The 23318-nt window shown below is 56.5% G+C and overlaps 1 protein-coding gene across 6 annotated transcripts in view; it reads left to right on the forward strand.

Moving 5' to 3' along the window:
• GLIS1 (GLIS family zinc finger 1) overlaps positions 1 to 23318 on the forward strand; it is a 252254-nt gene that overhangs the window by 209141 nt on the left and 19795 nt on the right. For 4 of the 6 annotated variants that reach the window (XM_017874552.1, XM_017874554.1, XM_017874557.1 and 1 more), the window contains exon 5: positions 18823 to 18984. The exons of the other annotated variants lie outside the window; for them this stretch is intronic. In XM_017874552.1, the coding sequence (XP_017730041.1) occupies positions 18823 to 18984 (162 nt within the window). The remainder of the gene's footprint in view (positions 1 to 18822; positions 18985 to 23318) is intronic. 6 annotated transcript variants of the gene reach the window in all.

The raw sequence follows: 23318 nt of genomic DNA on the forward strand, positions 1-23318 counted from the left end.
TTTTTTTTTTGAGACGGAGTCTCGCTCTGTCACCCAGACTGGAGTGCAGTGGCCGGATCTCAGCTCATTGCAAGCTCCGCCTCCTGGGTTTACGCCATTCTCCTGCCTCAGCCTCCCGAGTAGCTGGGACTACAGGTGCCCGCCACCACGCCTGGCTAGTTTTTTTGTATTTTTTTTAGTAGAGACTAAAAAATTTAGTAGAGACTAACATGGTGTATTTTTCACCATGTTAGCCAGGATGGTCTTGATCTCCTGACCTCGTGATCCGCCCGTCTCGGCCTCCCAAAGTGCTGGGATTACAGGCTTGAGCCACCGCGCCCGGCCTCAGCAACTTCTAAACTCCTCCAAGACCTGTCCTCAATAGCCAGGCCCAGGGTTCTTGTCACAGCAAAGGCAGCATGACAAAGTGGTAGAAATGTGAGCAGGGATAATCCTGGTGGCATGGCAGCATTGTCACAGGATGAGTCAAGGTTGTGGGTATTAGCATCCAGCTGGAGCAGGTGTCCACGCGTGATACGTGGCCCCTCTCTCAGTCCTGCCCTGAGAGCCCCCTGTCCATGGTGGACATGGGAATACCAGCGGTAACATGCTAAAGCCTCACTCAGTGTTGCATGCAGACCGGGTCTCCCATTAGAGATGTGCACGGCAAGGTCGAAGTCCTGTGTTGGTGTGAAGGGAGGCTCTCAGTACTCACCCACCTGAGCCCCACCTTCAGGTGCCCTGGGGCATACCCTGGGTGTGGAGTGCCAGAGCCAGAAGGGCCCTGTGAGATCATCTTTGGCCCCTGAGTCCCATGGAGTGTGGCAGCTGGAGGGGAGACATTCAGCCTGCACTCAGCAGAAATGCCCCCGTGTGAAAACAGCAAAGGAAGCGGCCAGCAGGGAGGTGGGAGGGAGAAGCAAGAGGAGTCTGTCCTTGAGTTTTGAAAAATAAATATTTGTAAAAGTTTTATATGCTTATTTCGAAAACATGGAAAGCATAATAAAGCATAGATGAGAAAATGCAAGTCCTCCCTGCTGCCCCTCACAGAGACCGCCTCCACTAGGCCGCGTTTGGCTGCTCCTGGCTACTACAGTAAAATAGAAATCGACTTTATGAACCATGTTTTTAATGAGAAATCACTGCCTTTCTGTTCTGGTGATCTCTGACAGCCAGGCTTGGCTCAGCACAAAGGGAGAGGCAGGGAAATATAATTCGCTAAACCCAGTCTGAGCCTGATTCACCAAGTTTGTATTCCAGAATGTACGGCCATACCAAAGATGATGAAAACCCACGGCGCTGGCATTCGCGAATATATTCCCAGGCTTGAGTAGGCCTGTGGGGCCCACCTGAGGGCTTTGGCCATTGGTAACATTCTGGAGGGGTAGGAGTGCTAGGGGAGCCCTGCCTGGGTCGGGGCCTGGGAAGTGGGGCCTGACGGAGGTAAGTGACACCTTCCGTCCATCAGAGGCAGGAGCCAGCAGTGAGAAGTGCAGTAGAGCTCAGGCAGGTTCTGTGCTGACGAGGGGAGATGGGGGTGCCCAGACCAGGGTGCACTGTTGGTCTTGCCACCTTCAACCCCACCAAGCCTGCAGCTCTTGGCCATTGCCCTTTCTCTGACTGTGAGAAGAGAGCCCTGAGGCCAAGGATCAGAGAGCACTGGGCTGGGAGTCTGGAGCCCTGGCTCTCTGTCTCTGTATCACACTGACATACTGGGCAGCCTTGAGCAGGTATCTTCTCTTTACCCAGCCCCAGTCTTCCCATCTGCAAAATGGGTAGACTTCCTCTAACATCCCTTTCAACTCAGACCTTCTGGGATTTTAAAAGGAAAGAGCCTCCCTCCTTCCCCAGTGGTGAGGTGAAACAAGGGTGGCTAACCCTGATGGAGCACACTGTTGCAGTCAGCAAGCATGCCCTGAGCACCTGCTGTATGTCTAGTCCCTTGATGGGCCCTGGAATGAGAGGCCAGTCAGGACCAGGTCCATCCTGTGTCTGCCTCCCACACCCAGTCAGGGGAAGAAAGAGGCGCAGAGCCCGGCAGTTACAATGCTGAGTCCAGGGGCTGTGATGGAAGGAAGGGTGTGGTGGGGGACCCCAGGGCAGCCTAGTCTTAACAACAGGGAATTCTATGAAGGCTCCCTGGAAGAGGTGGCTTATGAGCTGAAGCTTGAAGGATGAGCAGGACTTGGCCAGGTGAAGTGACAGGAGAAGAACATTCTGGAAAGAGAATGATGGGAGCAGAAGAAAATGATGGGAGCAGAGGCACCTTGGTGTCGGTTGCATGGAGTGTGCCGCCTGTCGCTGGTGTATTGGCACTGCTGGATGGACACTGTCCCAAGCCCAGATTGACAAGCCCTGCCATCTCTCATCTCATGTAGTCGTTGCAATACACCTGCAAACAGGGAGTGTTAACCCCGTTTTCCAGAAGACACCTCCAGAACCAGAGAGGCTGAGTAATGTGCCTGAGGACACAGGCGAGTAAGCAGCAGGGCTGGGACTTGAACCTGGTCTTCCTGATCCAAAGCTGCACCCCATCCAGGTGGCTCAGGAATGTGTCCCCAGACATTTGGCTGAGGCTGCAGAGATGGTGTTGAGGGAGCACTCGCTCCTCCCCAGTGCCCCATGGCTCCTGGCTGCTGCTGCGGAGTGAAATGTCATCCTCACCCTCCCTGCCAAGGTTTGTGGCTTGGGCTTGCCTCTGGCTCCTCTGCTCTTAGGTGTGAGCCTGTCTGTCACCAATATCTAATTACACCAGCCCCCTGCCTCCTCAGGCGTCCCTGGCCATCATGTGGGAAAACAGGAGCTCAGTGATGTCACCCTGCAAGGAGGCACCCCCAACCTTCAGTGCATTGGCGAGTGGGTCTCACTTCCCTGATGCAGGCACACCACTGTCACCATGAGCTGTGTCCCCTGCTCTTCAGCGAGTTGGCCCCCACCCATGTCTTCCTTAATCCTCAGATCCCCTCTGGAAGCCATCGTGTTGTCCCTGGATTTGTATGTGGAAAATGAGTTCAGAGGAAATCCCTTTGCCCATGTCACATAGGACAGGAGCCAGTGCACAGGCTGGATCTGGCTCCACATGCAGCAGGGGGTGTCCAGGGTCCCGCCCTCCGCAGCAGCTCACGCAAGGGCACGTGTAGAACTAGGCAAGAAGTCTAGAATTGTGACTAAATCTGTCCATGAAAGTATGATGCTGCCCACTGTAAATTTTTTAAATGTTACCAAAACAACATAGTGTAAAATATAAAGCAATTAAGTATAATATGTAAAGAAGTAGAAAGTAGAGAGTGAAATGTAAAGAAAAAAGGAAAAGTTATCCCTAACTACAGCACTCAGAAATAACCACTGTTGAATATTTTGGAGTATTTTTCCAGGCTGCTCTCCGTGTATATAATTATACTCTTTACTAAAATGGAATCATACTATACTTACTGTTTGGGTACTTGATTTTTTCACCTACAGTGTATTTTGGGTGTCTGGCTATAAGCAGTTAGCTGAGTGAATGAGTGAGTGAAGAAATGAATGAATGACTGGTGAATGACTGAATGAAGGCATGACAGTCTGCCCCATGATGCTGCTGGACAGGTCAGGCTTTAGGGACTCTGCCCAGACTGCCTTCCCGAGGAGCCAGGAGCCTGTGTCTGCCCCATCGGGCCCCCTGTCCTTGGGGTCCATGGACTGCAGTGTCTCTGCGTGGGGTTGCAGGTGGTGTAGACCGTGTTACAGTCGTCCTGATGCTGACTCCCCAGAGCCCTGGGAGGGTGATACTCGACTGTCATTACCTCCCTGGCAATGCCAACAAATTAGGGTATTAGGTGGTTTTCACAGAATTTGAGGGGAATCAGGATTTGAACCCAGGTCTGGATGACTCTTGAGCACTCTGTTCCCCAAAATGAGCACACAGAAGCAGGAAGAACCTGCCCTAAGGATCCAGGGGCCTGCAAAACACTGGGGACAGGGGAAGGCCTTGCCCTCTCTGGGCTGTCTTGGTGTCCCCACCCACAACATGAGGTCCTTGGAGGTTCGGCCAGTACTGACATTGTGTGGGGCTTGGGTTCCCACGTAGCCCAGCCCAGCCACTTGCATTTACCCCTGGGCTGAGGTGAACCCAGAGAGGCTTTGGGCCCAGGACCTGCCCCAAAACCCAGAACCTCACAAAGAAGCCAGTGTTGGAACTGAGCCTGACTTGAGGGAATTCCAGACTGAGAGAACAGCATGTATAAAAACACACAGATATGAAGTTCTGATGGCCCAAGTGGTCAGTGTAACAGGAGCCTGGAGAGGGACCAGGGAGCTCGGGGAGCCAGCTACAGCTGGAGGGTCTCCAGAGGTCAGTCAGCGAGATGCTGGAAGTGCTGGGCTGAGGGTGGTATCCTGAAGGCAGTGGAGCTACCCATAGGGTTTGGGAGTGGCAAGGGGAGGCTTGCAATTTAGGGGTCTCCCTGCTGCAGGGGAGATGATGGATCTGGGAGCAACGGCCAGCGTAGAGGTTGGGGGCCAGGAAAGAGAGTGTCAGGATGCCCATGTGCCTGGTGCTGCCCTGGCAAGTGAGCAGCCCAAAGGCCTCACTGTATCCCGGGGGCTGGACCACACCCTGGCTCCCAATCTTCCCCTTCTCCGCAGCTGAGCTGCAGGCTCCTCTCTCAGTCCTCAGCCGTGTTGGCAACCCCGGGGTCCTGACTGGGCCCAAGTGCAATGCAGTGATATATTTTCTGTAAAGTAAATTATTGGTGCCCAAGTCATAGCTGAGCGGCTCAGCACAATGGCATCCTTTTCTTTTTGTCCTCCTTAATTTTAGAAGCCAAAGCTAAATGTTTTAATTTTATATTATTCCTGACATAATGCTAATGAGTTCCAGGCGTCCCTCGGAGTCGGGTGGCGCAGCTCTGCTGAGCCAGGTATCTGGGCTGGGCCACGCGCCCCAGAATGGTTCCTCCCGCCCCCCCACTTGGTTCTGCATGGAGCGCCTCACAGCGCGCTTCTCCTCAGGGGCCCCTTCCTGCTCTCCCTTGTGGATGTAGCGTTTTTCAGTTGGCACGGTCCTCTCTTGCAAGTGGTGACCACAGGGTGTTTCTCCCGTGCCCCTTGCTCAATAGAGGGAAGGCTCATGTGAGAGCCAGACGACCTGCCTGGCCAGCAGATAGCCACTTCCCTCTCAGACCCCCTGGGACGTCCCATATGCAGGTGAGGGGTGGGTGACCTCCCCGACACCCTTCCAGAACTTTCCAACCTGTTTTGAGCTGAACAGCTAGTGATTTGGGATTTTAAGAGAGACCAGCGTGCTTATTGCAGTGGCTGTCATTGCTAGCATTATTTTCTGGTGACATGAAAACATTTAGCCCTTTGTTTCTAGTCATTTCTTACCCATGGGCCAGTGTTTCCTAAATCAATAGACCACCTTGCTTTCGACTTAATGCAGCATAAGCACAGGGGCTAGGGGTTTGGTATCAGACAGCCCCGGGCTCATTCCTCAGCCCTGGCTCCATTCCCACTGCTGCTCTCACTCCTCAGGGGCCCTGGGCTCAGGCCCTCTGGGAGCATCTGTCTCCTCATCTAGCAAAGGTAATTACGGTGGCACCTTCTGTCTAGAGCACTCCAGAGGTTAAACAAGGCAGTCCACCGAAAGGGCAACATGGCCTGACTTGAGGGCGCCCATCAGTGGCAGTTTTCCTCCCTTTCCCCGTGTCCACCTCCCCATGAGGGAGGACTGTGTCCCCATGAGGGAGGACCACATCCCCGTAAGGGAGGACCGCTAGTGCTCTCTATTTTACTTATGTCACGTCCAAACCTGAAGTCCACAAACTGGAGTAAGAAAGAGAAAAAAAAAGTAACTTTAAATGTTCCTTTCACTCCCTTCCTATCCTGAGCCCCCACATGCTGGGTAGCAAATCTCTGGCAGTTCACAGATCACTGCCCATCTTCTCTCATAGTTGCATGCAAATTCTGGGGTTTGGGGGCTTACAGTGAGCCAAGGGGCCCGTAGAGTCATTTATCACATTGACACCTGCTGAACCATCCTGCCCTATCTTTGGCCAGAATCAGCTTGTCCCTGTCCATCTAAAGGCTGCCTCAGGGCCAGCCCAGACTCAATGTCTTCTCCATAGTGTTGGGACGGGACCTCCCTGAGACAGCCAGAGTCCTGCCTGGATGCCCCAGGTGGCCTGGGCCTTGCTGGGCGCAGCCCTGCTTCAAGTCCCACAAACCTAGCTAGTGGTGCTGTCAGCAACCCCAGGGCATAGCCCCAGGGGTGAAGGGGCAGAGCTCAGGACCTCGCAGCTTTCAGGGATCCATGCCATGTGCATGCGTCTGGCTTCCCTCCAGTGTCCCTGTCCCAGCTGGAGCATCGTTTGGGGGTGGAAGTACAGGAAGCTTTGCTCTTTCCTCATCACGAGGTCTCTCCCGGCCCCCACTAATTTGGGAGGTGACTGCTGGGCAGACAGTCACCTCCCCACCCGCCCGACACTTCCCTCAAGGTTCATTTGTTTGTTGCTTGGTTCTTTCATTCATTAGCAGATGTTCATGAACACCCACTCTGTGCCAGCCCCTGTGCTGGGCACTCTGCGATGGGTTTATGGTGGAAACATCATTTGAAATATTAACTGCCTGTGACTCATCCATGTCCAGAGTCTTTCCGTTCGGCCCTGCGGCCTGGGATTTTGAAACCCAAAAGCCAGGAATTTGCTCCTGTCTGCTCTGCTTTCTGCTAAGTCATCTCCTTCCCCCGGCGCTTGAGTAGAGGTGCAGTGCTATTCCACATGGACCCCTTTGACAGATGAAAACTGAGGCCCATCAGGGAAGGGGATATCCTCAGGGTTCCTGGCCCAGAGGGCTCCTCTGGCTGAGTCTGTTGGGCACCTGCTTATAACCAGATGTCGCTGTGGACAGTGGGGCATTTGGGGAGGAGGCAGCAGCTTGCAACTGCTGCGAAGCCGAGTGAGCCCTTGAACAGAGGCCTCTGTGCCAAGGCTGTGGCCCTCCCACTTCCTCAGCTTGGGTGAGTGATCACCCAGGTGCCGTCATCACTGGCCACAGGCGGAGCTGTGGATTGCAGACCTGTGCACCAGGCACCTTCCTCACCAAACTCCCCCAGCTCTAAAGGATGAACAGACCAAGCCTCAGACCCCCAGAGAGTTTCCTTCACCGCCTGGGGCCTCAGTTTACCCATCTCAAAAGCAGCAGCTCCATCCTGCCTCTCACAGGACTGCTGTGATGCTGGTGGGAACAGGGAAGCGAAGGGCTTTGCAGATGGAGGCACGTGGCCACCAGATGGGTTTGCCTCTGTTCCCAGCTTCTCCTTCCCTCCCTGGTTGGTTTCCTTTGGTTTGTGCGTGTGTGACCGGTTTCCTGCTATAATTCACCTCCCTTCCCTAACTTGAGTTGCGTGTGCAGGGCTGATGTCCTGGGTCTAGGCAATCACCGTTTTTTTTTTCCATCTACTTTTATTAAGCGCCCACTGTGAGTCCAGGCACTGGGCTGGACCAGCACAGGAGGGTATGGTGTGGGCCACTAGGCCTCATGCACATATGGCCCTGAGACGCCAGCACAGGGCCAGCCCACCTTGGGGCCTCTTGGTCGACCACGTGGGTGGCTGGGTGGGTGTGGGAAGGACCAAGGCACGTTAGCCTGGCCTGTTGATACCACTGGCCCCAGGTGGCAGGCCCAGCCCAATTTAGAACCATGGGCTGTTCCCTGAAGGAGATCTCCTGAAGGCAACCTTAAGAACCATGTTGCACCGCCCCAGCAGCCCTGATGAGTATACGTCATCCAGCTCTGTCCCTGAGCATCTGGGACAGGAGGCTCACCGTCTCTCCTGGTAGAGCTTATCCTGCTACTAAGCAGAGTCCTCTCGGTGGCCTCCCACCCCCAACTCTCTCAGGTCCCTGTGGCTGCAGGAGCTACACACCAGTGGATCTTCTCAGCCCAGCTCCCACCCCCACGCTCTTCACCAGCCTGGTGCTGAACACTGTCCCCTCACAAGGTGGGGTCTGGGGCCTCATGGGACATTTCTGGTGGAGTCTAAGCCTCAGGTGCACACTGGCAGGTTCTTTCCACCCACTCAAGATGGGGAGCTTTGCCTGTGGCACATGTGTGACAATTCTGGATGACCTGACACTGGGTTTTCTTTCAGGCAGTGGGTGGAGAATCTCTGGCCTCCGCCCTCCCCAGGCAGCCCCAGGTGTATGTTGTGCAGTGCTGGGCATGGATGCGCCTGTCACCTGTACCATCGCCCCACTGCCCCATCCTGTGCAGGCGGTCCCTGGTGGGCAGGCAGCTCGGGGTGAAACTCAGGAAAGGGAGGTGGCTGGGCCGAGGTCACGCAGAGCCAGGGCTGGACTCCGGTCTCAGACCCAGGTGTTGCTCACCACCCCTCCCCTGCTGTTTCTTCTTGCACCTTGGGAGAGGATCCCAAAAGGGGACTAACGTTACTGAGCACCTGTCCTGTGCCCAGTACCAAGGCCACACCCTGGTGTTCACCACAGGAGGACACCTCATTTGCAAGTAGAACACTGAGGCTCACAGGAAGAGGAGGAAGCACCTGAGCCCCAGGCCATCTCTGGGGGAGGGAGACCCCTGCTGAGGCCATGGGGTGAGTTTGTCTGCAGGGAGGGTTGAGGCTGGAGGCCTGGAGAGACACTTTTATTCACTGTGGCCTCTTCTTCCTCCTGAAGCAGCGCTCACAGCCTAACCACCAGGGCTTATGGTGAGACGCTGCACCCACCTAAAAAGAATCCCCCCAACAAATGGGAACATGCTCCCGTTCACGGCTTGGCTGTGTGGGCGGCGTGGGCTGGGTGAGACTCACTGCTGGGGCCTTGTGTCTGCCTCTCTCCCTCCCAGGGCCGAGCTCTGAGAGGAGTGTGCCATGCTTGAACGGTAGGAGAGTGGTGAGGGACCAGCAGTCCTGGCCGCAGCACCGGGATGACAGTGAGAGAATTGGGAAGGCCTCAGGCTTGAGCCAAGTCTAGAGCGACAGGGAAGACTGGCCAGTGAACAGGGGCACCTTGAGCAGAGGATACAGCATGGGTAAAGGCCTGGAGGCGGGAAGGTGTGGCCTGTGGCTGCAGTGTGGGGAGGGGAAGTAGACATTGGGCTAGAGAGGCCAGCAGGGATCTCTCAGGCTATGCATGCTGTCCCCAAGGCCAGGCCAGGCCAGCCACCATGCAGAGGTCAGGAGGCGCAGTGGACCCAGTCCCTCAGTGGACCCCGCACCCACATCCATATTCCAGGTGGCCAGTTTCTGCGTGTGCTGTGCTATGCGTGGGGCAGCATGTCGGTGTGGCTGGTGGGTGGGAGTTAGTACGTTTGTGAATGTGACGGGTCTGGGGCTTGGGTATATGTGTGAACGTGTGTGTCCTGGCCCGTGTGTTTTTGCCATGAGTCACGGGGTGTAAACATGGTTTATGTGTATGGTGTGTAGTGTAGGGGGGTGGGGGGGTATATGCGGTGTGGCATGTGTGTTTGTGGCGTGGTGTATGTAGGTGTGGTACGTGTGTGGGGGAGGTATGGTGTGTATGTGTGTTGGGGGTGTGCTGGGATGTGTGGTATGGTGTGTGTGGTGTGCATTCATGTGCTGTGGAGTGTGTGTGTGTGGTGTGATATGTGTGGGTGTGTTATGTGGTATATATGTGAGAATATGGTATGTGTGGGTGAATTGGGGTGTGTGTGTTTGGCTGTAGTATGTGTGTGAGGGAGTTTCTGGGTCTCGGGGTGTGTGTGTGTGTGTGTGAATCAGTGTGTGTGTGTTGGTGTCCTGGGGCTCTGTCTCTGACGTGTGGCTTGGTTGGAAGGAGAGGTGTTCACATCAGAGTGGGTGAGTATCCGCATTTCTGGGCCTGTGGCTGGTGGCTTGGTGTACATGTGTCAGTCATTCTGTGCTGTGTGCTCTCTGCAGAGCCCTGACCCCTGGCAGAGCCTTTTTCCTCATTCCAGACAATGTCTAACCACAGCTCAGCACTGGGAGAGCCCCTGGATCCCACCTGTCCACTTGGGCCCCAAGAAAAGCTGACTCAGCTTCCCCTGCATGTCCTACTTTTGGGGGTTCTACATGCCCTGGAAGGGTGGCCCTCTTGATCCTCGCTGGCTGGCCACCTTTCCAGGAGCCCCCTCAACTGCACTGCTGTGAACAGGAACCCATTTCTTGCCCAGACAGGGTCTTTTGCTGGAGAAGAGCCCAGCCCAGGGCTGTCAGTGTGTTCCTGTGAGGAAGAGTCAGGGTGTCTGCAGCCCCCACACCCTCAGCCTTGAGATCCTCCTCCCAAGGACAGGCCCACCTGGACGGGCTCCCAGAAGGAGGCGTATGGTCCCTCTGTCCCATTCTCCCTTGCCTTACTGTGTGCCCCCAGCCCTCCCTGGCCTCCAGCTCCTCTGGGTGCTTATGAAGGCCCAGTGAGCAGATGGTCTCGCCTCTCATGGTAGTGCTTGGTCATGGCTACCTGCGACCAGAGTGTGCCCAGGGCACAGACCTCGGCACTGGAGGTGAACCCAGGCTCCATCCCATGAGTGAGCACTGGGACTCTGGCACTTCACCTAAACTCAGTTTCTAGCTCTGTAACAATAGGGGTTGCAGGATTAGTGAGATGGTGTTTAGGGAGAGCTTGGCCCAGTCCTGGGCACGTGGTCAACGTGATAGCTGCTATTCTGGTCAGTTCCCCGCACATGCCCCCACTTTCCTTCATGTGTGTAGGTGGCACCGCATCCCCAAAGACCAGACCCTTGAGGGCCTCATGGTCCAGATCAAAAAGCCTGGGCCAGTGCTCTCCAGTCTCACCCCCAGGAACCTCCTCCCGTCTGTCCTTTCCCTTCTTGACTCAACCTCCCCATAGAGGACTGGCGAAGCCCCAAACTCTGAGGAGACCCTGGAGGAGCCCCACAGGGGAGCACAGGACAGTAACCTCAGGCCAGCCAGCGGCCCCTCCCAGAGTGTGGGAGCGAGGAGTGGCCCTCAGTGCCCAGATCGCTGGCCTTTAGAGCTGGCCAAACACAGGATTAGTTGACATCTTGGAGAAGGAGCTGGCACCGCATTTCCCACATCCACATCATTGTTGTAAAGTAACTTAAAAGTTTGTACAAAAATGAGAAGTTGATCCCTGAATGGCCTGCCAGACTTTTGTAACCCAATATATTTTACCCTTAAATCAGAAATGTGTTTATTTAGAAGCAAGTCACTGGCAAATGCTAAAACTGAAGGCATTTCCTCTCCTGCCCCCGTGCCATGCCCTGTTCCCCCAAACCTCCTCTTCACTCTCTGTGTCCAGATTCTTAGTTAGAGCATGAGAAACTGAACCCTGCCTCCTTTTTGGGCCATGCCAGCCGCAGGCAGGAAACTTGACATTCATTAGACACCAGCTACGTGCCAGTTCCTACGCTGGGCATATTCCTTCATTTACCAGCCATTTGTGGTGGCCCCATTTTAGAGAAGAGAAAAAGGAGGACAGAAATGAGATGTGACTAGCCCAGGTTAAGGCTCCCGGTGGTGGACCCCAGCACAAACCTCTGTCTGTGTGACTTGGTTTGCGGCACTTTGGTTTGCAGCACGGTGTCACCAACTCACATGTGAAACAGGGCCCTTGGTTCTTCCCCAGGGCCCGAGGAAGAGAATAGCCATCACCCAGTGCCAGCGGCATGCCAGGCACTGTGCTGGGGCTCCCCTGCGTGCTCTTAGCCCATCCACAGATGCATAAAAGGCTCTGAGTGCGGCTTGCTGAGGAAGGTGGACCCACCCTGTGATTTGAACGTCTGAGCCAGTGCCCAGCGGATCCTGGCCTTCAGCCCTCCCCATCCCCCAGCCAGAGCTTGAGGGGTCCCTGGGCTTGGCCCAGAGGCGAGAATGCCACCCCCTCCCTGGCTCCTGGGATGGCTCCCCTCTGTCTTTCATCTCCTGCCCTCTGCTCTGTAAGCTGCACGCAGCGGTAATGGATTTCAGTGGACATTTTTCAATTAGGTTCTGATTTTCCCCTGCCTGTTACTATAAAACTCCAGATGGTCTGGGGCTTCATGGTTCCCGGGGTATTTTCCCCGTTTTTTAAATCTTCTGTTGTAACACGCCTCACATGTGGGAATTGGGCCTTTCAAGGCTGTTCTGTGGATCAGCTGGTACTTTCTTCTCCACTGTGCCACCTGGTTTTCCTTTCTGCATGGAGGCATCCACTGCGGGCACCCTCTCTTCCCAGCGTCAGCTCTGGGGCTGGGCCCGGGCCTGGCTTTGCCCCGGGAATGGAACCTGTGGCGCCTGGTTTGAAATGACAGTAACAGCTCCTGAGAGAGAGCTTGTTTTCTTGGTGCTTTAGGTAGGAGTCCCTGAGGCAGTGACCATATGGTTAGGGACACATGCAGACCCGTCAGCCAGACCCGAGGTCAGATTCCTGCTCTGTCACTGACTGGCTGTGTGACCTGGAGCCAGTGACACCAACCTTCTGAGCCTGAGTTTCTTCTTCTGCAGAGTGGGTTGGGAAGTAGCTTCCCTGGCAGGGCACGTTGTCTGAACTAAATGAAACACAAGCAGCACCTGGCCCACAGTAGGTGTCAGAGAGGGTGTTACCCAGTCACTCTTATCATTCTGAATTCATCTTCAAATATATTTTACTGTTTGTGTATTTTGGGGTAAATAAGAAAAACCTAACCACCTATCCTCACATTTTTCAAGATTGTTAGACATGCCTGCTTTTCCTTTTCCCCATCCTGAGTACCCCCTGCCCTCAGTGTCACCTTCTCCGTTCCCATGGTGTGGGAGCCTTTCCTTCTGGCCAGATCAGTCTGTTGTGTATTTCGTTATTTGAGCCAGTGTGTTTCAAATCCGCCCTCAACAAAAGGTGCACATAACATTCTCCGCGTGGACCGACGGTGTCAGAGCGCTGATGCCTCTGCACACAGTGGTTCACAGAGCCCCCCACAGTGTGCACCTTCTTATGCCTGAGGTATCTGGTCTCTGATGTGAAATGAGCTCACCCTGATTCATTGTGTTGGGAAACGTGGAGGCCGGCTTTGCACGCAGGCTGATCTGAAGCTGGAATGCAGTGGTGTGGGTATGGGGGTTGGAGGGTACAGATGCCACCAAGCCAGCACCAAGCCACCAGATCATGCTGGCCAGAATGCCAGGGTGAGGATCTGTACATGTCAAGGCACTGGGGAGCCATGCAGGGTTTGAGCAGGGAGGGACACAGAGCTATGGGCTTAAGTCTTCTGTCCAGATAGCTCATGGAAATGGGTTGGGAGGGGAGAGAACATGTTCCTAGCTCAAGCATCCAGATAGAAGGTGGGAGGTCAGGGGCCCCACACCCACCCAGCCACCCACCATGAGGGATGGAGAGGCCCCAAGGTGGGCTGGCCCTGTGCCGGCAACTCAGGGCCGTATGTGCTTGAGGCCTAGGCGCCCATGTTGCACCCTCCAGCACTGGTCCAGCCCAGTTCCTAGACTCACGGTGGGTGCTTAGTGAAGGTAGATGGAAGAAACAGTGACAGCTCAGACCCAGGACATCAGTCCTGCGTGACCTGGGGTGGTCCAGCCAGTAGAAGTCGCACCAGAGTCCCTCAAGTGAAGAGCCTGTGCCGCATCAGTCATTGCATGGGGTGGCTTCTGTGAAGTCTTTGGGATCAAAAATCCCCAAACTTGCCTGCTCCAGAAGGAACCACTACCCCATGTGTTTGAATGAAGGGAGCCCCCAAAACTCCCATTTCTTCTTTCACCTCTCCTCTCCCTGCTCCCCTTCCTTCTACTGTTTCCAGAACATATCCCACCTCTTCCAGCCTCCCTGCTTTTGTTGTTCATGCTTTGCCCTCTCCCTGGAATGCTTTTCCTGGCTCTGTGTTTCTAGCCCCTACCTGGGTGTCAGGGCTGAGCTCTTCTGTGAAGGCCTTTGTAGCTCCCCAGCCTCTGCCAGCCAGAAGCCCCCGGGTCAGCCCCTTCCTAGGGCTCTGAACACATTCCAGTGTGTCTGGAGCTGTGGGTCTTTGATGCCCTTGGGTCTCAGCTCCCAGCACACTGCCAGGCACACAGAGGGGCAGCTGAGTGAGGCAGGAGGATAAGAACCTGTGTGCTCAAAGAGGAGAGGATGAGTGAGTGACTCCCAGAAGTGCGTGAGTGGAAGGATGGGGGGTGCACAGTAGCAGGGTTGGGGTGGGTGGGTGGTAAGGTAGGAGTGGAGGGATGGGGTGCACAGGTGGCTTTCAGGCCACAGGGCTTACCTCGTGTTGCAGGCACTTTTTTTCTTAGGAGAGATGGCAGTTCTGCCTGTGGCATAGCTCAGGTTCAGTGCCCCTGGCACAGGGGGAACAATGCCCCTCCCTGACCCCCCACATAGAGGCACTCAGCCCTTGCAGTGGGGGTCCAGTGTACCCTTGGACACTGGCAACAGGAAGCAGGTGTCTGTCCAGGACAAATGTACTGTAGAGGCTGAGGCGACTGGGATGTGAGGAAGGCCCTGCCCCAGTGGCACTCCCTGTGGTGCAGGCCCCATGGAATCAGTACGATGCTCTCAGTCATGGTGCCATTACTTTAAGGTAAGTTCTCCCTCCCCCTGAGAAACCAAGGTCCGAAGCCAGCGACGTGCTGGATGGCTGCATTTCTGCTCTAACAAGCCCCATGCATCCATTCTGCAGCATCTGTGCCCCCACAACCCAGTGATGGGGGGTTCCTTCCCTACAGCCCCCTCAGCCCTACACAGCCAGTGGATGGGGCCCCTTCAAGCCAAGCCCACCCCAAAGGGTACCTCACACTCATTGGAGGCTGCTTCTGGGACCCAAAGAGTGCCCCCTGGGCTGGGTCTACACCAGGGTCCGTGTGTGTAACCCCTGTGCTGGCTGCACCCTGAGCGTCAGCTCCCCATCTGTCAGTGAGGATAGTAATATTTGCTTACTGGATGGTGGAGAAGATAAGATGCCACATTTGTGACAGCACCAGGCCCAGCAGAACCAAGCACACAATAGGGACTGAACTGATGATCGCTCCCATCCCTCTCTCTGTACCTGTGTTGTCCCTATCTGTGCAGTTTGTTGACTAGGAAGGACACAGGGACCTTGGCAGGCAGCTGCAGGCAGAGCCGGTAGGCCATCAAGGCCCCTGCGTGTCTGGGATGCTGGTCCTGAGTGGGTGCATGACTCTGGCTCTGCAGGGTTGCTGCAGCATCCTCATCCCAGGACCAGTCCTGACGGGGTATGCACCTTCAATCTGCTGCTCTTCTCTCTTTCACCTGGAGGGACGGGCCACTCCCATCGGGGCATCCGGGCCAGCTGTTATTATACCAGCCTGCCAGCTTCAGCCTGGAGAGTTCCATGGGGGCAGGGAGTAGGACAAGGCTGGGCCACACACATGGGCACAGCACGGGCATCAGTGCACCATGACATATCGGAGTACCTTGCTGCACACTGGGTGAGGGGGTGTAACTCCAGGGGTGCGTGGACCACATGCCCAGCAACCCCCATATCATGCTTCATCCCACCTTTGCCCATGATTGAGGATGCCAGCGTCTGCCTCAAGGAACTCTCAAACTCTCAGGCCTGGGGGCATGGGGAGAAGGCCATGGCTGTGCAGGGAAAACCCTACCCCACAAGCCTCACGGGTGTCAAAGAGGGAGGAGTGGGGAAAGGTTGAGGACGACTTCTCAGAGGCAGTGCTTAAGCAACAGGAGTAGATGTTTGCTAAATAGCAAATAAAGGAAAGGCATTCCCAGGCCTAGGAATGGCTGAAAGCAAAGGCCTGAGGGCGTGGAAATTCCTGACAGAATTCAGGACTGTTCAGCAGTTCACTCCTGCAGATCACGTGTGGAGCGGTCTTGCATGGAGAGGCAGTTGGGTCCATGTTGGAGACCATGAAATCACCAAGCGGCAAGATCCTGGTGTTTGAAAAACGTATGGAATCAGATTGTCAGAGAGCTGGAAGGGAAGGAGTCCCAGGAGGGGGACAGTCCGAACAGAGGCTGGGGGTAGGAGCAACTGTGCTGAGTGGAGGGTTAGCCGAGGCAGGAATACACAGGACCTCGGGGAGAAGATGATGTTACCGATCCAGCATTGTCTCCCGCAGTCGGGAAAATGATGCAGCCCGGAGGAGCTACTGCCCTTTGCTGCAGATACCTCCCACCTGCATGGCGCAGAGAGGAACAAAGGCTGGCTGGATGGCCTTAGAGGAAGCCCCGGTCTCTAGCCTGGGCTCCCCATCTTTACGTTGGGATGATGGTTGGCACAAGGGCGTTGCAGGCGAGCAAGGGAGGTGGCTTGCGGCATATTTACTGCCCAAAACCAGGATTTTCCTCTGGCTTGGATGCATGGAAAAGGAAACATCTGGAAGTAGGGAACAGAACAGGGCCTCTAAAACCCAGCTGTGGACGGCTCGCCTTGGCTCACCCCGCAGAGCATGGCCCTGAGTTGTGGCTGGGCTTCCCGGGGACAGGCGTGGAGGGAGCTTGTCCCAGACCATCCATTGTCTCTTGTGTCTCTTGTTCTTCATTGGTCTGTCTGAGCAGCTGTGCCCTGGCCTGTGCTCCATCTGCCACCCTCTGCCCTGGATGAGGCCTTGGTGCCCTCATCTAGACTGCTACAGGTTGCCATCTTCCTTTCTCCTTCCCCAGTCCCACTTGTCACCAGCAGCCAGAGGGGGTCTTCCTAGAGGGCACATATCTGACCCTGTCCTTTCCCTTTCTTTAGGAGAAGGGTCTCCACTGTCCCCCAAGTAGGGAGTCCAGGCTCACTGGCCTGGCATTTGAGTCCCCGCTATTTGGCCTCTGAGCTTCCTGCAGGACTCTTGCCAGTAGAGGCCCAGCCCACCCGGCAAGATGATGAACTCCACATTCAACCACCAGGGGCCTTCACAGGGATCTGGACCCTTTTCACGCTTTGGTGCCTCCCGCCGCCCCTTCCTTGACCTTCAGTGTGGAGCACCCCACTATCTTCTTTGGATCTGTTGGTCACAGTTCAGGGCCCAGGCAGGGCAGAGACTGAATGAGGCAAATGCATCAGTGTTGGGGTAACTGCTGCCTGTTGTCTCCACACTGTACATGTCTATCTAGCCTCGCTACAGTCAATCAAGCCCGTGGAAGCATCTTGTGGCCCCCTGGCTGGCTTAGGCACGTTCCTCTGTGTGGCCACAGCCCGTGTTTCCCTCCGTGACAGCTCAACCGCGTCGCTTTATGATGGTGTGTATGTATTGCATCTCCCCCCGCATGGGCCTCTGTACCCCCAGAGGCCAGGACCCGTGTCTGAGTTCTGTCTGCATCTTGGCACTCACTGCAAGACTAGAGCCAGGTCTGTCCCAGTGAACAGCCTCTGCACCAGAAAATTACTCGAGTGCTGAACAGCCTTGAGCCAAGGCCATTGAAATCAGCCAGGTGGATCACAGGGTCTGAAATGGCCCCACCACCAGGCACCCAACCGCTCCTCCCCTACTCCCCACAGCATGAGGCCCCAGAGAAGGGTGTAAACAGCAGGCTTTGGGAGCGCCAGTCCTCGGGTAACATGGCTGCTCCCAGCTCATCCTGTGGCCACTGCTGCTGGGACCTATGCTGGCCCCTGGTCCGGAGGGGCGGGGGTCCCATGGCCCTAATCTGGGTTAGGTGCAATGGGTTGGCCTGTTCGGCCCCTGGAAAATCAATGGCTCATGAGAAAGGGGCCAGCCTCCTCTGGTCTGTTCCTTCCTCAAGGGTCACCCTGGCCCTAGGAAGGCAGCAGGCATAGCAGAGCCATCTGGCCTTTGGCATCAGACTTGGCCTGAGCCCTGTCATTGCCATGTCACAGCCCTATGACCTTGGGCAGGTCACTTGACCACATGAAGCCTCCATCTCTGAGGCGGGGACATTAATGCCATATACTTCACAGCTGTTGTGTGTCCAACACCCAGCACCACACCTGGATGTAGCAGGTGCCCATCAGCGCTGGTCCCCTCTCCCACCCATGCAAGCATGTGGCCAGAACATCAGCCTGGCTGGGACAGGGACAGATGGGGAGAAGCCAGAAGGAGCAGCTCATCACACTGAAGGACCAGAGGCTGCTGCCTCCGCTGGGCGGCATTTGAGCTGACTTTGAAGGCTGAGGGAGGTTGGTGGGTGGCTGTGAGGGCTGAGGGAGGTTGGCAGGTGGCTGTGAAAGAGGGGACACTCCTTGCTGAGTGACTTGAATGAATAAAGGCTGGAAATTGTCTGGCCAACTCCCCATGTTGATCTAGGGCATGGGGTGGGCCTAAAGAGAGGTGTGGAGGGCTGTATATGATCACAGAGCCACAGGATCTATGCAGGGCCCTTCAGTTTACAAATGTGGCTCTTGTTCTGACAGCAGTTAGCTGTTCTGACTCTGTGCTCCAGACAGACAAACCCCGCCACATTCAGTGTCCTACCCCCTGGGGCCCTCATGTCAGCCTTGAGTGGTGGCCACATAGTCTCAAGCTTGAAAACAAGGAAACAAGGCACAGAGGGGTCAAGAGTACCACCCAAAGCCTCTCTGGGACAGAGCCCGATTCAGATCCAGGCTGTGGGTCCGTCCATATTTCAGCTCTCTGTGCTGGGACACATGCCTGCCCTCAGAGTACTGATTCCACGCTGTGCTGTGGTCAGGGCAGTGCATCGTTTCCAGATGGCCCTGGAGAGGGGAGCCTTTCAGGTCCAGAACTGGAAAGGCCACTTTCTTCTCCAGCCCTCGTGCCCCATTTCTAAGTCGGGGTGCTGTTTTTCTGGACTCACCAGGCGTTTCCAGATGAGGCCTGGGTCCTGAGCACTTCACAGGTGGTGGAGCCGGAGCTCCCAGAGGCTCAGGCAGGATGGGAGGGGCAGGGTGCTAGGGCCAGGCAGACCTAGGGGGTTAGTTTCCAGGCAGGGGTGGGGTGTCCAGCGGGCTGGGAGTTCCCCTCACCAGCCTCTCCTGCAGTTTGAAGGCTGCAGCAAGGCCTTCTCACGGCTGGAGAACCTCAAGATACACCTGAGGAGCCACACAGGCGAGAAGCCATACCTGTGCCAGCACCCGGGCTGCCAGAAGGCCTTCAGCAACTCCAGCGACCGCGCCAAGCACCAGCGCACCCACCTAGACACGGTAGGCCCAGCAGGCAGAGGCCCAGGGCGGGGTGGAGGACGGCTGCACACTTGCCACTCATTCAGTGCAGAGCCCCTGCCTCCCTGCCTTACCCTTTAGCGCCGCTGATGTTCGGGGCAGGATGATGCTTGGCAGGGCAGTGGGTCGGATGGCGTCCTCTGCATTCTAGAATATTTAGCAGTTATCCCTGGCCTTTCTTCACTAGAGAGGAGGCGATGTTCCCACTCCCAGTCGCAACAACCAAAACTCTCTGATGCCAAATGTCCCCAGGGGTGAGGGGAGGCAAACCTGCCCCAGTTAAGAAGCACTCCTTTGTCCTATGGGTACCAGCCTGGGAACCAGAGCCGTGCACAGCCTCATGGAGGGAGCACACTCACCTTCCTGTGTCCCCTCCCTGGAACCTGTCAGCCACGCCCAGAGCAGATTGCTCCCTGCTCTTCCCATCCCCTCCGTAGACATAGGTCAGAGACTCTCCAGGGCAGTCCTTTGTCACTTGAGCCCTGCAGGTGAGGAGCAGAGGTGGGCAGTGCCTAAGACTCCAGGCTCCTGCGGGTGACCCAGGCCTCCAGATACTGGCTCCCTTCCCACCTCCCTTCCCTTGTTTGCGCCAGGCATAGATAACAGCTTTATTCCAGTGTCTGCCCAGGCAGCCCTCCATGTGCCGTTAATAGAGTGCTTCCTAAAACTTCACCCCCCAGGATCTCATACGGACCCCGCGCTCTAGGCAGGGGCAGTCACTAAGCCATTTGACAGATTAGGGAAGCGGGACACCTGAGGCCAGTGCCTGCTCACCATCGCACAGCTGGATGGTGGCAGAGCTGACTCAGACCAGGGCCTTACACTAGACCCTGGGTGAGGGGCACATGCCCCAGGAGGACCCCAGCCCCCATGTGCCACAGGAGACTGGGGTCTGCAGCAGAGCCATGTCCAGGCCCCAGGCTGGCTTCTCTATGCTTCTTGCAGGTGTTTGGGGAACTCTGTGGGTCAGGGGCTGGGGGATTTGGGTGGCTGCCCCCCAACCCATCCGGTTCACAGATGAGGAGGAAACGGGCCCAGGAGGGCAGCTGACCCCTGCAGGGTGAGTTGGAGGCCATGAGACAGCAGAGGTTGGAGCTGAAAGGGCACTTGCGGGCCTCTGATGCCAGCCATGTACCTTAGAGCCGGGAAAACCGAGACCCAGAAAAGATTCAGTGCACAGAAAACAGCAGGGAAGCAATATTCCTGAGGCCAGGCCAGGCCTGCAGGGGACACTCTGCACATCCGGCCCCACAGTCTCACACACACTGCTCCCAGTTTCATCCTGGTGATCAACCAAGATGGGGCCTATTATCCCCATTTCATAAATTGAGACTCGGAGAGACTGAGCCATCTGCCCTGTCCACAGTGTGTGGCAGAGCTGGGATGCAAACCCGGCTGCACCACTCCAAGTCCAGTTCTCTCTGCTGGAAAAGCTGATGTGGAAGCCATCTTGGGGGATGCAGCAGAGCAGAGGGGTGAGGGTGGCAAGGAAGGGCCCCGTCCCCAACCTGAACCCAGCTCTCCTCCCCTTCTCAGCTTCATTGTCACAGGCTGTGCTGCGAACATGAAGTGAGGAGTGGCGCTAGCAAATCTCCCTGCCTTTGTCACCTTTTCAGCCCAAGGGGCCCATGGCACCCTGACCCAGGCCCTGAGAGGCACGCTCTGTACCCCAGCACCCCCAGTTATGTCTCCCAGAGGCCACAAGCCAGCGCTGACAGTGCCAGGCCTCCCTGCACCGTCTCCCCACCCTCCCATGCCTCTCGGGCCACCTTCCCTGTCCTTCCTCCTTCCTCCCTCCCTCCTTAGTGCATTTCCTGGACCCAGCCCCAAAGCAACAGGCCTCTGGCCCCTACTTGGTGTGTGAACAGAGCCCCAAGGCCTCGGTCAGGCCAGGCCCAGAGTGAGCCCGCAGGCTTATCTCAGGCCTTCGTCTCCCCAAGAGGTCCCAGGGAGGCCTGGGAAGTGCAGACGCCAAGCCCAGCACCCCACTAGGATCCAGCCCCCCACATAAACACCACAGGCAGCTCTGTGTTGCTAGTTTGCTGTCCCAGCACCCGCCCCCAGAGGCCCCTTGGGTCAGGCCCCTTGCAGGGCAGGGCCTTGCTTTCCAGAGGGGACCAGCTATGTCCCCAGCTCCCCTCTGGCATTGTAGAATGTGGGATTCTCTCCATGGGTGGGAAAGTTTCTCAGAACAGACTGGAGAGGACCAGACCACGGTTGTAATCGTGGCCCTGCCTCCTGGTCCTGGAGGTCTGAGGAAAGCCCCTGGCCTCCCTGGGCTTCCTGAGAGGTAAAATCCCTGCTTCAGAGAGAGAGGGAGGTCAGCTGAGGCAGCAGGTGTGAGGCCCTGCACATAGACTGGGCAGCCTTCCCCTGTCTGTCCTCTTACTGACTGGGTGCTGACCACATCCTGCCGTGTCCCAGGCTCTCAGTATGGGGCTCAAGTCCTGACTGCACAGATCCCCTGAGCAGATTCAAATAAGCCGCTGTCCTGCACGGGGCCTCAGCTTCCCCACTGGGATGATTCTCTTTCCCCTGCCCACTTCACTGGACCATTCGAGGCCACCAAGCAGAGGAGGCATTCTAACAGAGGCCTGCACACGCTCCCTTCCTCTCCCAGCTGTGGGATCTTGGGCAAAATATAGGCCTCAGTTTCTTCTTCTGCAAAGCAGGATGAGTCTCATGGGGTGGGTGTGGGCTCAGGGAGATGGTGGATGGTGGGTGCTCAGCACCGGGCCTGCACAGGGGAGCGCTCCCAGCAGAGCTGGCCTTTAAGTGCAGACAGGCAGGGGCTCCGCATGGCAGACAGAGCAGACACGGAGCGTCCTCATTACAGACAGAGGGAGGCTGCCCAGCGCTGCAGCCCACATGGCGATTCCAGGCGGGGCTTGGCTGCTGGCTGGGGATGGCCACAGGGTTTCCTGAGGGCTCATGGGGAATGGGGCCTGAGGAATGTTCTACACACGTCAGGCTCTGGAAAAACAAACACAGAGATGGGCCTTGCCGCCCGTTTCCAGGCGAATGCGCCTGCAGACACAGAGCCAGCTTGTTTGCTTTTAGACGAAAGCGAGTGGATTTGTATCAGCATCCCCAAGGGACAGTCCTGGGGCCGGTTCAGGGACAGGGCAGGGCCGTATGTGTGCCCGGGCACGTGTGGACGCACGTGTGTGTGTGCATGCGTGTGTGTGGTGCGTGGGTGTGTATGGCATGGTGTGTGGTGTGTGGTGGTGGTGGGGTGTGTGTGTGTGCGTGTGTGTGTGTATGGTGTGTGAGAGAGGGAGCCTACCTCTGGGGTGGGGCAGGCTGGGGGCAGCAGGGGCCGTCCGCGGCAGGCCTCCGCTCTCCCTCCCAGGCCAACCCCAGCAAGCTTCTCACTGCTGTCTCTCTCTTTTTGCTCTCCTCTGTTTCTTTAATTTGGCAACTCTCCGTGGCAGCACCAAGGTATGGTCGTCTCTTTCTGCTTCCCCTCCTCATGAGGTCCCAGGGCCATGGGTACCTCTCCTTGGGTCCGAGGTTGGCCCAGCCTCTCCTCAGTCCAGCAGGGGCAAAGCTGCCTTGAGGTTCTGGGGGCAGTTCCACGTGGGTGTGTCTGGCAGGACATGGCAGTCCCTGGTACTCACCCTGAGAGGTGTCATTTTCTCCAGTCCTTCTCCTGTCCCCTGCAGTACCAGCAGAGCAGAAGCTTCTGAGAGAACAGAAGCACTAGACATGTCCTCAAAGGGAAGCCTTGTGAGCTTCAAGCCCCAGCAGCGGCCAGAGTCCTCAAGCAGGGTCCTGTGGAAGCCTTGGGAAAGATCAGGATTCAATTAGAGCCACGCGTCCCCTGCCTCGGGTCACTCAGACCTGGGATGAATCAGAGAGGTCCCTGCCTGGCTGAGAAGAGGGACACTGAGCAAGCCCAGCACAGAGGTTGGACAGCGCTTAGGAGGACACTCTGGCCCGGGGAGGGGGTGGAGGGTGTGAGGAGGGCTTGGAGAGGAGGTGATGTGGCTGTGGGAGAGCTGAGGAGGTGCCCACGGTGGGAGGTGTAGGGCCTATAGTGCCGGGAGATGGCCTGTAGAGCACCAGGGAGCCACCAAGGGGTTTCAAAGGCAACAGCGGGTCTGTGAGAAAGACCTTCCCCACTGGCTGTGAGTGTGTGGGGAGCCCGAGGCCTGGAGGGCAGGGCGGGGCCTGGGCAGGAATTCAGGAGGGGCAGTGGGGATGAATTTGGGGTCCACTTCTTGTATTCTGGGTGAGCCATGGGGGCCTGAGGGGAAGAGACTTGTCCACTCCCCATGCACAGGGCACAGCCCCCAGCCTGGCCAGCCCCCCAG

Source organism: Rhinopithecus bieti, unplaced genomic scaffold (assembly GCF_001698545.2).
Source record: "Rhinopithecus bieti isolate Rb0 unplaced genomic scaffold, ASM169854v2 scaffold_7684, whole genome shotgun sequence".
Classification (NCBI taxonomy): Eukaryota; Metazoa; Chordata; class Mammalia; order Primates; family Cercopithecidae; genus Rhinopithecus; species Rhinopithecus bieti.